This window comes from Saccoglossus kowalevskii, chromosome 15 (genome assembly GCF_978046115.1).
Source record: "Saccoglossus kowalevskii chromosome 15, keSacKowa6.1, whole genome shotgun sequence".
Classification (NCBI taxonomy): domain Eukaryota; kingdom Metazoa; phylum Hemichordata; class Enteropneusta; family Harrimaniidae; genus Saccoglossus; species Saccoglossus kowalevskii.
In genome coordinates this window covers 27171618-27188685 of record NC_140655.1, presented here as the reverse complement: position 1 = coordinate 27188685, position 17068 = coordinate 27171618, and the positions used below count along the sequence as shown (strand labels likewise).

The 17068-nt window shown below is 35.2% G+C and overlaps 1 protein-coding gene across 2 annotated transcripts in view; it reads right to left on the bottom strand.

Annotated features, from left to right (window-relative positions):
• LOC102801627 (dynamin-like GTPase OPA1, mitochondrial) overlaps positions 1 to 17068 on the bottom strand; it is a 149966-nt gene that overhangs the window by 96627 nt on the left and 36271 nt on the right. For both annotated transcript variants that reach the window (XM_085490652.1, XM_085490653.1), the window contains 7 exons: positions 16741 to 16896; positions 16503 to 16611; positions 15469 to 15602; positions 13995 to 14081; positions 12595 to 12711; positions 10783 to 10876; positions 4961 to 5071 (listed from right to left, as the gene is read on the bottom strand). In XM_085490652.1, the coding sequence (XP_085346778.1) occupies positions 4961 to 5071; positions 10783 to 10876; positions 12595 to 12711; positions 13995 to 14081; positions 15469 to 15602; positions 16503 to 16611; positions 16741 to 16896 (808 nt within the window). The remainder of the gene's footprint in view (positions 1 to 4960; positions 5072 to 10782; positions 10877 to 12594; positions 12712 to 13994; positions 14082 to 15468; positions 15603 to 16502; positions 16612 to 16740; positions 16897 to 17068) is intronic.

The following is a 17068-nucleotide window of genomic DNA, read 5'->3' as shown; positions in this document are numbered from 1 at the left end:
GACTGTCTTGTGTGAAAATTAAGTTTCAGTATCTGTGAAGTGTAGTAATAACAAAATGGAGTGTTATCATAACTGTGATAAAGTGAATATTAAAAGAGAATTAATGATGTAAAGCATGACATTCCTAATTTTCATTTTGAATTAGTGATTAACACCAGTTACTTTGAAGTGCGAATTCATAGAAGATTTGTGGTTTGATTAATTTATTTATTTACTCAAATAACTCTAGCAGGTACTTTAAAACTACTTCATACTTTGTATTCAACACCATGCATTTCTTTCTACTGTCAGTCATTTCTATTATCACTGTTGACGTTCTCTCACCTAGAATCCACAATGTGAATTTCCTGCCGGCATTGACCAAAGGAGTTCAGTTGAGTGACTGCTAAGTGGTAACACATTGCATTTAATTATATAATTTTAAAAACCACTGTAATCTATTTAATCAATCAAATTAAAGAATCACTGGAAAAAACGCCTGAGAAAGCTTTGACAAATGTTTCCTATTTGCTTCCGTGGGCAAATATATTTCTTATGAATCAGTGAGTTGAACGGCTGTTGATGTGTAAGAGTACCTTCCCAATAGACTAGAGATGTCTGCTAATGGCTCACTGCCAGAATCACCCAGAAACAATTACATAGTAGTCCTTTCATAATAGATTTCTATCTGATTACACCTTTTCATGTCTAAGGTACAGCTATAGAAAGTCAACATGAAAAGGAGGACAAGTACAAGCTCACCAGTCAATGCACAGAACTTTGATTAAGTTTTAGCGGGTAGGAGGAGGACCTGTCCTGCCCCTTGACAAATTACATTGTACAGATTCACACTTACAATGCTTTTCCAACAACAGATACTCAAAACTATCTATATTCAGGTTCAGATGGGATAGCTTGGAGGTATTGTGGCAGATATTATGCCTTATTTTTTAGTATATGAATCAGAACAATAACTGTATATAGTCCCATGATATTATTTTTGCAGGCACATACATATTACGTACATATCACGTACAAGTGCTGACAGTAGAACTATTGCTGAAATAACATTGAATAAATGTATATTAATGTATGTGCCTCAGAAGCTAATTTTATGGATGCAACGGTGTTCTATTTCACACGAATGGTTAGTGTACGCTGTATAGCAATTCTGCTTGTTTGTGAGCTTCCCGAAATGAACGATTTTTACTATCAGGGGTTTTTCTAAACAGGGGAACAGGGGCGCAGCGCCCTGATACTCTCAACTGGCACCCTCTTACCGAATTGTCCATTGAGCTTTCAAGCCATAAATATATTTCTTGAGTCGCACACTTCTGTGATGCCGTACAAAATTGTTTTCTCCGTGAAAACTTCCCAGCAACACCAGCTGACAATGTGTCTGGACACCAAATACATTAAAATTACTCTATTTCAATGGCAATAGATACACCATTAAAACGGCGCAGAAACCTTCTGATATGGCGTTTCCAGGTCGATCGCCTGTGTGTGCTCCCTCTTGTTCATATTTTCTAGAAAAACCCCTGACCATAATCCATAGCTATCAAGCTGTATATAAACCAGAATGCTCCTGACAACCTCCAGGCACAGTGAAAAAAGTTTGGTAGTATGTGACGTGACACTGTGGTGACATAGTTTTTTGATCTGCCCTGTTAAACAGTCTCAGCCAGAATTGGAGACACCATAATCAAGTGGGTGCTTGATGATGAATACAAAGACTAACAAAGATAAGTAAGACAGTATGTAACATAATCTGAGACTTAGTTGTTTTTTGCTTGTTATTCAGATATCAAAACTAAGCCAGACATACAACATCATCACAGCCAACTAAAAGCAAAAGATTAACAAAGTGAGGTAAAAACAATACAATAAAGGATCAAATACACGCCAGTTGTAAAGATTGCATCTTATAAAGTCATATTCAGGACAAAATGAAAATGTCAATGTCTTGGCCTTGTTGCATTGTAACTAAACAAATGATGATGTATTGTTTGTATTGACTATCGAGAAACAGCTATCCAAGGAAATTATCATTGATACGGAAAGTTAAATTCTAATCTAGCTTGAATGGCGCGAGTTGTCAAGGCAACTAAAGCTTATACACTCATAATCAACTGTAAAGCAATGTAAGATGAAATCAATAAGATGGCCTTCTGGTTTTGTGTCGGGGTCTGTGGAACTCATCCTGAAGGGAATACTAACTAAATGCAAGATTAACTTGGATATAAAAAGAAAACAGGATGTTTGCAAATAATACATGCCTTTGGAGACTGAGGTTTACAAGAGTGAAAACCACACATAGGAAAATTAAATTGGTGCAGCTGGATTGAGAAAGTCAATGAAAAGGGCAAAACCTTGACATGTCTAATAGTCCTAAGCAATGGTTAAGTTCAGGGCTTGACACTAAGGGTAGTCCTATAGCCTGGGAAAAGAAAAACTGTATCTGTATAGTAACTAACTTGCGTTAACAGACTAGTACCGGGCAAATAAATAAGCAAAATATTTTGTACAAGTTGAGTTTAAAAGTTAACAACAAGCCCTGGCATGTGAAGACTGTGTACGCAGTTGTGTTTAATTGAAAAGCCTCACAGAATTGAATTGATTTCACATGTATAATGTGACTACTATAATTGCTCTATTAATACACATCTACTTACACAAATTACTACGGTAAAAATAAGTCATATTTGAATGATGTTATATATACAGCCAATGTGATTTTTGGTTTATATGTGTTTCTATTGGAGATGCGCTTCTAATAGAGCAAATATGGTATATAAAAATCAACACATGGTTGTGAAGCTTGTGACTTTCCTTGTATATAGTTTAAGCACTTGGGGTGAAACTATTGAACAAATTATGAGTTAAGTATGAAATAAGTACATAATAATACTCAAAATCTTCTAAGACATGGAGTGCTGATTCCACAATATTATGTACTCTGGAACATACTTGGTAGGTAGAAAGAGTAGATAGATTTACAGATATAAAGTGTATATAAAACCTACCTATGTAAAATAGTCTATGGCAGTGGTATGCATAGTAATCTACCTAACAATGCAAAAAAACCATTGGCAATGGTGATTCTGCATGTATATCTATCTACCTAACTATGTAAGAAAGCCATTGGCAATGGTAGATCGACATGTATACCTATCCACCTAACTAAGCAAGAAAGCCATTGGCAATGGTAGATACATGTAAGCATGTTTACCTATCTACCTAACTATGCAAGAAAGCCATTGGCAATGGTAGATGTACATGTATACCTATATACCTAACTATGCAAGAAAGCATTTGGCAATGGTAAATAAGCATGTATACCTATCTACCTAACTATGCAAGAAAGCATTTGGCAATGGTAAATAAGCATGTATACCTATCTACCTAACTAAGAAAGAAAGCCATTGGCAATGGTAGATGTACATGTATACCTATATACCTAACTATGCAAGAAAGCATTTGGCAATGGTAAATAAGCATGTATACCTATCTACCTAACTATGCAAGAAAGCATTTGGCAATGGTAAATAAGCATGTATACCTATCTACCTACCTAACTAAGAAAGAAAGCCATTGGCAATGGTAGATGTACATGTATACCTATATACCTAACTATGCAAGAAAGCATTTGGCAATGGTAAATAAGCATGTAGACCTAACTATGCAAGAAAGCCATTGGCAATGGTAGATAAGCATGTAGACCTATCTACCTAACTATGCAAGAAAACCTTTGGCAATGGTAGATAGGCATATATACCTATCTAACTAACTATGCAAGAAAGCCATTGGCAATGGTAAGTATAGAAATCAACCTAACTATGCAAGAAAGTCTGTGGCAATGGCATGCAACTCTGGACCATCTGGAACCCAATCTAATGCTTGGACAGATAAAACAGTAACAAATTGCATATTGCCAATGAAAGAAATAAAATGAATTTACCTTAAGGCTATTTACGATAATTTCCCTTCATGATGTTTAAAGAACCCTTTGTCTTTATCAGAGAACTGTACTGAGTACACATGTAAAATGACTAACACAAAAAAATCACTTTCAGCAATATGTTCAAACAAATATCATAACTCCTTCACTTTTCCATTCTGAGAACACTCAACAATCAGAAGAAAACCTTGATGACCTAAACAGGCTTCAAAGTGAAGATTGTTCTGTTAGATATTTAACTGTTGAAACTTTACATTTTAACATACATATTCACTCAAAGAAAAAACAAAAGTTTCTGCCATAAAGCCTCTAGAGGGGGCTAAGCTGAAACCACTGATATATGATAATAGCTATACAATTTCTGCTTACAAAACAACAAAGTATACATAAACAGATAAGGTATTTGAGGGAACATGGAGATAAAACAGCAGTTATTAAAGTATGATTATTCCAGCTACATTCAATTTGATATGAATGATTCCATTGTTCAACTGAGGGCAATGTTGAAACTACCAATGTGAAGACATTCCTTATTTTAAGTAGAATAACACCAGACATAGACTCCAGTCATTCAAAGCTCTGTTACACATAAACTTGCACTCAACAATTCTTGTCAAAGCATGATATCTTCATTTAACCTTTTCGTCACCAGTTTCCTCTTTTCATCACAAATTCACAAAATAGTCCCATTTTTAGTCAGCGCTTTCCTTCAGAAGATTGGGACAAAAATAAGCCACATATTTTGAGTAAAAATTAAAAATTGACTCAAATTGTGTCTACTGAAGAATATAAAAAAAAAGGCTCGGAAAAATTTGGGTCTGGTGGTGAAAAGGTTGATACTGATAAATAATATTGTAACATTATACATTGTCACATACAACATTTGCAGAAAAAACAAAATTGAAGTATCAAATATAAATTTTGACAGGAATGTAATAAGCAAAGACACACTCACACGCATACACACTCACACATGATGTACACATACATACACTGACTGAGTAAATGTGAGAATCTTACTGAGTTCTTCTGCTAATTCTACTCTTCTTCCCTGCAGTAGTCTGGTTTTAATATCTTTTTCTTCAGAGTACTCTTCTAATACTTGTTTAACTTCCATTTCAAGTCTTCGGGCTGTGAACAAAGCAAAAAAAATGGCTTAAAGTGATGACGACCCTAGCAACAACCTCTTCTAGTGACATATAGACATAGTATAGTGACATCTTCCTTTTGTTACATCATGGTGACAGCTCATTTTGTGACATCATAGTAGCAACTCTTTATTGTGGCACATTGTATTGTCAATTCCCTATTGTGATACATCATGGGGACAACTTCCTCTCTCGACACATTATGATGACATCTCCCTATTGTGACACATTATGATGACATCTCCCTATTGTGACACATTACTGTGACAGTGCCCTCTTGTGACACATCATGGTAAAGTCTCCCTATTGTGACACATTATGGGGACATCTCTCTCTTGTGACACATTATGGGAACATCTCTCTATTGTGACACATTAAAGTGAAATCTCCCTATTGTGACACATCACAGTAACACCTCCCTATTGTGCCACATTAAGGTAACACCTCTCCATTGTGACACATTACAGTAACACCTCCCTATTGTGACACATTACAGTAACACCTTCCTATTGTGACACATTACAGTTACATCTCCCTATTGTGACACATTACAGTAACATCTCCCTATTGTGACACATTACAGTAATATCTCCCTATTGTGACACATTACAGTAACATCTCTCTATTGTGACACATTACAGTAACATCCCCCTATTGTGACACATTACAGTAACATCCCCCTATTGTGACACATTACAGTAACACCTCTATTGCGACACATTACAGTAACACCTCTATTGCGACACATTACAGTAACACCTCCCTATTGCGACAGATTACAGTGACACCTCCCTATTGTGACACATTACAGTAACATCTCCCTATTGTGACACATTACAGTAACATCTCCCTATTGTATCATATTACAGTAACACCTCCCTATTGTGACACATTACAGTAACACCTCCCTATTGCTACACATTACAGTAACACCTCCCCATTGTGACACATTACAGAAACACCTCCCCATTGTGACACATTACAGAAACATCTCCATTTTGTATCATATTACAGTAACATCTCCATTTTGTATCATATTACAGTAACATCTCCCTAGTGTGACACATTACAGTAACATCTCTCTATTGTGACACATTACAGTAACATTTCCCTATTGTGACACATTACAGTAACATTTCCCTATTGTGACACATTACAGTAACATTTCCCTAGTGTGACACATTACAGTAACATCTCCCTAGTGTGACACATTACAGTAACATCTCTCTATTGTGACACATTACAGTAACATCCCCTATTGTGACACATTACAGTAACACCTCTATTGTGACACATTACAGTAACACCTCTATTGCGACACATTACAGTAACACCTCCCTATTGTGACAGATTACAGTGACACCTCCCTATTGTGACACATTACAGTAACATCTCCCTATTGTGACACATTACAGTAACATCTCCCTAATGTATCATATTACAGTAACACCTCCCTATTGTGACACATTACAGTAACACCTCCCTATTGCTACACATTACAGTAACACCTCCATTTTGTATCATATTACAGTAACATCTCCCTAGTGTGACACATGACAGTAACATCTCCCTAGTGTGACACATTACAGTAACATCTCTCTATTGTGACACATTACAGTAACATTTCCCTATTGTGACACATTACAGTAACATCTCCCTATTGTGACACATTACAGTAACATCTCCCTATTGTGACACATTACAGTAACATCTCCTTAGTGTGACACATTACAGTAACATCTCTCTATTGTGACACATTACAGTAACACCTCTATTGTGACACATTACAGTAACACCTCCCTATTGTGACACATTACAGTAACATCTCCCTATTGTGACACATTACAGTAACATCTCTCTATTGTATCATATTACAGTAACACCTCCCTATTGTGACACATTACAGTAACACCTCCCTATTGCTACACATTACAGTAACACCTCCCTATTGCTACACATTACAGTAACACCTCCCCATTGTGACACATTACAGTAACATCTCCATTTTGTATCATATTACAGTAACACCTCCCTATTGTGACACATTACAGTGACATCTCCCTATTGTGACACATTACAGTAACATTTCCCTATTGTGACACATTACAGTAACATCTCCCTATTGTGACACATTACAGTAACACCTCCCTATTGTGACACATTACAGTAACACCTCCCTATTGTGACACATTACAGTAACATCTCCCTATTGTGACACATTACAGTAACACCTCCCTATTGCGACACATTACAGTAACATCTCCCTATTGTGACACATAACAGTAACACCTCCCTATTGTGACACATTACAGTAACACCTCTATTGCGATACATTACAGTAACACCTCCCTATTGTGACACATTACAGTAACACCTCCCCATTGTGACACATTACAGTAACATCTCCATTTCGTATCATATTACAGTAACACCTCCCTATTGTGACACATTACAGTGACATCTCCCTATTGTGACACATTACAGTAACATTTCCCTATTGTGACACATTACAGTAACATTTCCCTATTGTGACACATTACAGTAACATCTCCCTATTGTGACACATTACAGTAACATCTCCCTATTGTGACACATTACAGTAACACCTCCCTATTGTGACACATAACAGTAACACCTCCCTATTGTGACACATTACAGTAACATCTCCCTATTGTGACACATTACAGTAACACCTCCCTATTGCGACACATTACAGTAACATCTCCCTATTGTGACACATTACAGTAACATAATTACGTCATCGCATTAAAAAATATGTGGTCGCAAAATATTGACAGACCACTTACGCAGATCAAATTGCAGGAAAAAATCTCAGAAGTGTGAAGTCAACACCAATCACAAAACAATTCAGAAACTTTTAAAAACAATTGCGTGTGAGTGCTGCATGATTTCCTGTTTGACTGGCATATCGGTTTTCGCGTCAGATCATTGCTACCTCTTACATAACATGAACTACATGGCCTCTACAAAATGCTATTCAGATTCCCAAAACATTTGAAATACTTAACCGATGCTTTTCACTTTTTGCAAGTCAATGCGGTAAACATGGACAGGTTCGGAATCTGGAATCCATATTGTATCATATTACAGTAACACCTCCCTATTGTGACACATTACAGTAACACCTCCCTATTGTGACACATTACAGTGACATCTCCCTATTGTGACACATTACAGTGACATCTCCCTATTGTGACACATTACAGTGACATCTCCCTATTGTGACACATTACAGTGACATCTCCCTATTGTGACACATTACAGTAACATTTCCCTATTGTGACACATTACAGTAACATTTCCCTATTGTGACACATTACAGTAACATCTCCCTATTGTGACACATTACAGTAACATCTCCCTATTGTGACACATTACAGTAACATCTCCCTATTGTGACACATAACAGTAACACCTCCCTATTGTGACACATTACAGTAACATCTCCCTATTGTGACACATTACAGTAACACCTCCCTATTGCGACACATTACAGTAACATCTCCCTATTGTGACACATTACAGTAACATAATTACGTCATCGCATTAAAAAATATGTGGTCGCAAAATATTGACAGACCACTTACGCAGATCAAATTGCAGGAAAAGATCTCAGAAGTGTGAAGTCAACACCAATCACAAAACAATTCAGAAACTTTTAAAAACAATTGCGTGTGAGTGCTGCGTGATTTCCTGTTTGACTGGCGTATCGGTTTTCGCGTCAGATCATTGCTACCTCTTACATAACATGAACTACATGGCCTCTACAAAATGCTATTCAGATTCCCAAAACATTTGAAATACTTAACCGATGCTTTTCACTCTTTGCAAGTCAATGCGGTAAACATAGGCAGGTCCGAATCTGGTTCTTTAAAAAGTGTTACCGTTAAAATCCTATTATAAACCGTGGTTCATATTACAATGTATCAAATAAAAAATTGGGATCAACAGCTCAAGTTCGGGGTGCGGTTTCTATTACGTACATATTGCAATCACTAAATGGGCGTGGTCATTTTTTCCCACATCACTTGCACAAAACAAACAATACACCGTACAATCTTTTGAATATAAGCGTAACTACAATTTAGATGTAAGGGAAGAGTGATAAGCGTCACGTCACAAAAAAACTGTTCACATGAAAAAAAAATACTCAGTATTTTTAGTGTAATATGCATTTATTTTTTTTAATTTTCTTCGTAACGGAAAATATATTCTGACAGGAGTTTCAAATAAAAACAAGCACAAGAAAGTACAGTACCGTGGGTACGGTAACGCAATCCGGCCATGCTTCGGCTCACAAGTGAATAACTTACTTGTTTTCAAAGTGTTGAAATTGTTGATTATTACTCAGTAGTGATTATAATAACGCACGAAAAATAAATTTGTTGAATTGTTATCAAATGCAAGTAAAATTCAACTTAGTTTCACCGTAAGCGAATTATTTCGGTCACATGTAAACGATCCATGCAATACGACATCCGCCATGTAGGTTGAATGCACACGAGACGTTACTTGACCAAATAGGTCAAGTCGCTAATTAACCAATCAAAATGCTGGATGGTGCCCACGTGTTCAAATTATCTTGTTCATTTAAATATGTTAATGACAGGTCACCGACCTCATGGTGAGCGAAACCCGGAAGAGACTTACCGATAATGTCGTGTGATCTTTTGGCTTTGATTTCCATGGAAAAACGACATGACTTTTTTTTTAAATTAAGGAATTAGTTGTTTTCGAAAGATAAACTGAGCATTGAAAAAGCATTTAACAGTTTTTCGGTGATAACAGCTCATTGTCAAAAACTTGCGACACGTGGACGTATTCATAAGGAGAATTTAACAAAAGTTGTCGCAAGAACAAAAGCAGTTTCACTGCATGTTTGACATCCTAACACTAGTGAACAATAAAGAGATGTGAATATTTTTAGGCACGTTGCTGAAACAAATGAATACGATTAGGAACAATGTACCAGCTGGTTGAAACAAAGTCAGTCACGGTCTTGTTGAATTGGGGGTGCGGTTAGTAATAAGTACTTTTCATGTTTTCAATTTTTGTTGAGAACTCTTTAACAATGAAGCCGAAATCGGGGGTGCGGTTACTATTAGGTATGTGGTTTATAATAGGATTTCAATGGTAGTACTGTGTTTCGGTACTTGTCTTTAAATCCAAGTTGTTCTTTTGAAAATAGGACAGTTGTTTCGCGTAGGAATCTACAGTATAAGGAGAATGTCTATCCCAACATTTTCTAATTGATTTTACACCTCCAGATCGTTTGGAAACATGTAAATTCTCACACTCTTCCACCAAAAATACAACATTTTAAAAACAACGCCGACCGAAAAATATATATCGTTAATAGTATCATTAACACAGAATTATAAAAGTATAGTACAAGAGTATGACTTCCTCTCATATTTTGGCGTTTGGTGGCGCACTTTTACTTCAGCTGAAGTCGGAAAGCCGGAAACAGTTAACTGTTTCAGGATAGGTGGGTGTGGCTACAACACGAGAAATATCCCAAATTTACTCGGATACAAGTAATGATTTTCAACCAAAAATCAATAACTGCCTATTTCAGTGGAACACAAATCCAAAATGGGAAATGTGTGGGTGAGCATTTCACAGGCACTTTAATGACGCCAATATTTAATGTATGTTGGCATGGTAACTCACCTTCTGTATTCATAATTTGTTGTCTGAGTGCATTACTAGTAACTTGTAGCATTCTTTGTATTCTCCAAAATAATACCACATCATTACATTCAAGCTGAAAGAACAAAGAGTTAGATACATATGAACCATCACATCAAATATGGGAAATGTATCCTATGATATACAGTGTAGCCTTATTCACATATGGCATGGATACAATATAAAGGTAGAGAAGCACGTGCAGTAGGCTGTACTGTACTGTAAAATACTTAAATTTTGCATGTGATTTATTTTTGCTTAAGATTCAGTGAAAATAAAATCCAGCGAGTATACCTTTTTCCCTATTCAACTCATCGAAAATCAGTGAAAATAAACTACATACAAAACACCCAAAAAATCTTTTCAGTGAAAAATCAATTCCAGCTAAAATAAAGTATTTACTCTATTACCAGGGGTAGAAACAAATGTATTCTATTTTTTTTATTCACTTTCCTTATCAGTAACTGTAAACTTAAGTTAGACTGCCCTCTACAGGTGAATTTACTAAATGCAATTATTGGTACTAGTAATTAAAACCTAAAGAAGACAGCAATCCACTGAACCCAGGCTAGATCTCATATCTGTTTAATTACATGTATAATGTGCACAGTGTGATGTAATACAGGACCCACTGAAGGTACCCAGCTTAAATCTCGTTAAATACTTAAATACTGTTAAACTCGTTTTCATCATATTATGTGCAATTGCAACCAAAAGCTTATCAGTACCTAACTGTAAAAGCCTGCCCTCTACTGGTACATTTATTGAATGCAAATACGTAGATGGTGACCCACTGAAGATACCCAGCTTAAATCTTGTTAAATACTTAAATACTGTCAAACTTGTTTTCATATGTTATATGTAATTGCAACCAAAAGCTTATCAGTCCCTAACTGTAAAAACCTGCCCTCTACTGGTACATTTATTGAATGCAAATACGTAGATAGTGACCCACTGAAGATACCCAGCTTAAATCTTGTTAAATACTTAAATACTGTCAAACTTGTTTTCATATGTTATGTGTAATTGCAACCAAAAGCTTATCAATACTTAACTGTAAAAGCCTGCCCTCTACTGGTACATTTATTAAATGCAAATACGTAGATGGTGACCCACTGAAGATACCCAGCTTAAATCTTGTTAAATACTTAAATACTGTCAAACTTGTTTTCATATGTTACGTGTAATTGCAACCAAAAGCTTATCAGTACCTAACTGTAAAAGCCTGCCCTCTACTGGTACATTTATTGAATGCAAATATGTAGATGGTGACCCACTGAAGATACCCAGCTTAAATCTCGTTAAATACTTAAATACAGTCAAACTTGTTTTTATATGTTATATGTAATTGCAACCAGGACTTTCAGGTTTATAAAAAGTCTGATAACCACAGATTAGTGTATATGGCAACCAATGGCTTGGCGTCTTTATCAAAATGTTCAGTCCTATCTCCCAAACCCACAAGTAGAGTACACGTTCCTCTCTTAATAATAATTTATGCATTTCTAAATAGAAAACATTCATGGGGCAGAGGACGTTTCGGTATAGAGGGGTAATTAACCCTATGGAATAACTTACCACCCCATATTAGAAATTCAGCCTCAATATATCTTATTGAAAAATTTGTTGTAAATGGCTCAAGCCTATAGTTTGTATATTGTGTATTTTGTTTCTACAGAGGGCCCGATGAAAATTACTTTATTGTATTTTGACCTACCCTCTAAAGTGTTAAATAAAATTAGTTGAGCTATATGAGATAAAAAAGTAAAAATAATGAAATTATTATATACATACCCCAGAATCAGTGAATCCCTTTTGATAATAATAAAAGCCTTTTTTACACTCATTGCCTCGCTGTATCGCTCTAAGTAAAAAGTGTCTTCTGTACAATTGGTGCCATGTTTCACGAATCTGTCACAGAAAAAGTGAGATCAGATAATATGTTAACTTGCTTACTGGTATTTAGATTTTATTTGATTATTTGTCATTGAGATTGACAGGCAAAGTATTTCATGTAAGAGTCTTATAAGGATGACATGCAAGAAAGGAGACAATCATCATGCAGAAATTTGCTTTTTGTTCAAAACACAAGACCGCTGTCTAATAGGATGCCATTTCCCCAATTGTAATACCACAGGTTACGTTGTCCAGGTAGAATGCCTTTGTATTAATACTTTTGAGTATGCAGTTGGCTGAAGAGATCAAACACGATCACATCCTCTTTGATGTGATTAGAACACAGACTTTTACTTGTACTTGTACATGTGCCTGTATTTTAGCTCATATACATGTAGCAGCGACAATATTTTGTGTCAAATCTGTCCATAGTTAATGATTTTTGTAAACTATTAGTCAACAGTATGTCAGTCAATTTTTCTGATTCACTATCAATCTGTTGTTTTTTTTGAATGCCGGTAAATTTTGCAATACCTTCAGACATTACCAGGATTTGTTATTTCACCACGTTACAGGCCAAAGTTTTGAAATATGTTCTTGCCAAAGAAGACAAGGATAAAATATGCCAAAAATTAAGTAAAAATAAAAGAAATGACATTATTTTTTACTAGTGAGTAGCATAACAGCATAACACTCAGCAGTTTCAAGTTGTAAAGTATGCATCAGAATACAGAATGAATCTTGAACCACAAGTTGAATACATGGCGTGAAAACTGAAATGGAGAATTCTGATGAACCATCTTGATAACTCTGAAGATTATTAGATTTACTGAAATAATAATAATAATAATAATAATAACTTTATTGTCTCCGTGTAAAAAGATTTACATAGGATAAGTACAGCAAAAAGAGTCTTAAAATAATAACAAGATATATGTAGAGAATAGAGAATAGTCTTCAAATAGAGAATTCTCTTCAACCACCTTGTTATCAACCACCTTGCTTTTTTGTTCCCTTACTTTTTATGTAGTTATTTTTCTTTTACTAAAATTTGATTTGTAACCCTTTTCATCCCCTCCGGGGGATGTTGTGTGTTAATAAATAAATAAATAAATATCTTTGAATATACCAGTAAGTCAGTAGATTTACTGAAATGGAGAATTCTATTCAACAATCTTGTTACCTTTGAATATTACAGTAGATTTATTAGTTAATTTGATGAGTTCATACAATTTTAGAGTACAGTCATACACACACATAACCACTGCACTGCAATTGTGACTTTTTCTAATACCTACCAATTGATTGTCTACTTCCACATTCTTCGTTTGTAGGTTTTTCCGAACAGTTGTGATTTCATCACTGGAAAGAGTTGGCCTGTGTTTCTGCAAATAAATTTAAATTTAAATTTAAAATGGAAATATGAATTTTATGATGAGAAGTTAATCTACCAATAGTGAATGGCTATCATTTTTTATCACTTTATAATGACGATATCATTGATTTTTTTTTTTCATGAATATCTTTGTAATGTGGTAAAAAACTGATTGCTTTATAATTTAATTTGCAGACTCAAGGCCATCATTCTCTCTCAGATTTGTGTGTTAATGACAGTATTGCCTGGTCGAAGTAAAAAACTTATAGATTTATCCATAGACCTTAAAAGGTATGTGATTAAACTCTGTGTGTTGGTGTGTATAAATTATGTACGTCCCTCATTATGTATTTCAGAACGAACTTCAGCTACAGTGTACATCTTGTAATACATATACATGTACGTTTATCTCGAACCAAATTCTAGATGGCTGAAGGGCAGCCATTTTAGTGGTAAAATGCATAAAAATCCAACTTTTCTTGTATCTCGATTGTGCATGGATGGATTGATTTTGTTCAAACATTGGTACATACAGTGGACATATGGTGGGCTCATGTACATGATATTTTGCATTTTCAGATCGAATACTGTCACAGAGCGGTATCTCTAACATGCATCATGTTTAAGCTCTATATAAACATTATACATCATGTCACACATATGCACTCGCATTCGATAATTTCACGATTTCATTCAAGATGGCTGAAAGATAGCCATGCATCAAAATCAAGCATTTCGGTCATGTATGGACAAACTTGATTTTTAAAGAATGTAGTTCTGAAATCATATCCTTGACATGACTTGACCAATTGAAATAAAACTTTACGCAAGAGTTATACAACTCATAACATTCATTCCAAGCTAGGATTCAAAATACTTCAGCATACTTAAGTCTATGGCGTTATCTAGGGTAGGAATCAATCCTCTTTGCTGTTTAGCAGCAGGTAAAATTTGAACCCAGGTCTAGTGATCACACATCTGATGCAACTACGCTACCACTACCAACATAAAGTGAACTATTTAATTTTGCAGACATTTAGAAGACAGAATCTGTAAGCAATGTTCCCAGATCAAAATTGAAAATGAAGAACATTTCTTCATGGAATGTCTTTTTGGAAACAGAAAGACAAAAATTATTTAATCATATCAATATTCCAGAAGAATTAAAAAGTGATGTCCAGATATTTAAATATATATATTATGAGTTCAAGAGAAGACATAATAAGACAAGCTGGAGAATACTTAAAAATAACAATAACCAACATTTTACTTTTAAATTAGTATTATATGTATTGTACTTTATTACTAGCATTTTATTGCTGTCAAAACAAACTAGTAACTATTTTTAAGGATGCAATAAATTCATTATTATTATTAAGTTGACTAATGTAGCTTACTAAATCAGCTTGAATAAGTTTTTCTAGCTCTACGCAAGCTTCTGCTCTACAATGCTGATCAGGTGTTTTAGACTTCCAATGTAACCATCTTTCCGACCATCCAGGACCAATCATCTCGTAGATGCATTCCTCAGCTGTCAAGGGAAGAAACAAGAAGTGCATAAATGAGTGGAAGTTGGTACTGTTACTGCATTGTGTTGATAGATCTTAGTATGTAAGGAAGACTTCGCTGTTAGTATTGGTGGGCAAAAACTAACCTAGTAATTAAAAATAAAAAAGTAATTTCATTATAAGGTTGTACCATGGTTCTAGAAAGAAACTCATTAGTACGGATTAAATGATACAGAGTATTGCCAGAGTCAAAACACTTTATTGCTTAAGGGCGGTAGTCGTTGCGTCGCGCCACGCATGCGCGAAATTTATGGGTCTCATATAAACAAAGATGGCGACTTTGACTTCTGCGCAGATCAACGAGTACAAACTGAGACGTTACCAAGCTTTAAATAAGTATTTTTAGGTTATTGGAAGGTATCGAAAGAGTCACCACCTGTAATTAGTGCAAGTCATGCCCAGGTCAAACCTCATACTTGTGATTCCCATTAGAAGAACGCATTGGATTGTGGGTAAATCAATGTTTATCAACACAAATGTCGTACATGCGCAGCACGATGACTGTCGCCCTTTAATATCAATCAAGTATTAAAAAGTTAATGTTACTCGGTATGTGTGAAAGGCGAAAAACAGAATGTCTACCGCAAAAATCAAATTATTTGATTTTAAACTTGATTGTTTTTTATATATGTTGAAATACCAATCTTTCAGAGGGGAAAATGATGTTGAGTTACCTTTACTGCATCAAAATTGCTCATTGATCAAATGAAATGCGAAAATACCCAACAAATACTTCCTGTTCGTTGTATCCCATGCAGTATTCTGACGGATCTATGATGTCAAGACCTTTGTTTGTCCTGCAATTTCACTCATAATACGAGATCTTGTGAAGGTTTCAAAATGGCTTATTTGTGTGCACTTACTTTCCTTCAGACGTTGAGTAAGAATATTGCTCATAAATTGGACAGCATTATCCCATTGTTGCTTGTCACTAATTGACCGATCTTCCAGTGTATTCAGCTGAATCACCCTCTGTAGTCAAAGATAAATGGTAAGTAAATAAGGGGATAAATATGTTGTCTGTCATCTGCGTGATTACAAAAAATATGTGGAATTGATAATTCATGACATGCGAAGTGTATTCTCGATTGCCATACATACCAGACTATCATGAGCAAGTTCATGCCATTTATGTCTATTTACACTCTCTTGTTTAACTTGAGAATTAAGATCATCAAATATAGCGTCATGATCTTTACTGTTTTTATCTTCTTCGATTATTTTGGATGTTTGATCTAGGAGTGTTTCCCAGCCAACCTGAGAATAAATACAATACAGAAATATGTGCATATCTATCGGAGACATATCTAATAAGAGTTGTTGGGAAATTCAATCAAAACGTGTGCCATATTGGCTAAATAGCCTGTGAGAATACCATAATGCAGTCTCAGTATACTGTAAAATACTTTTAGCTGGAAATTAATTTTCC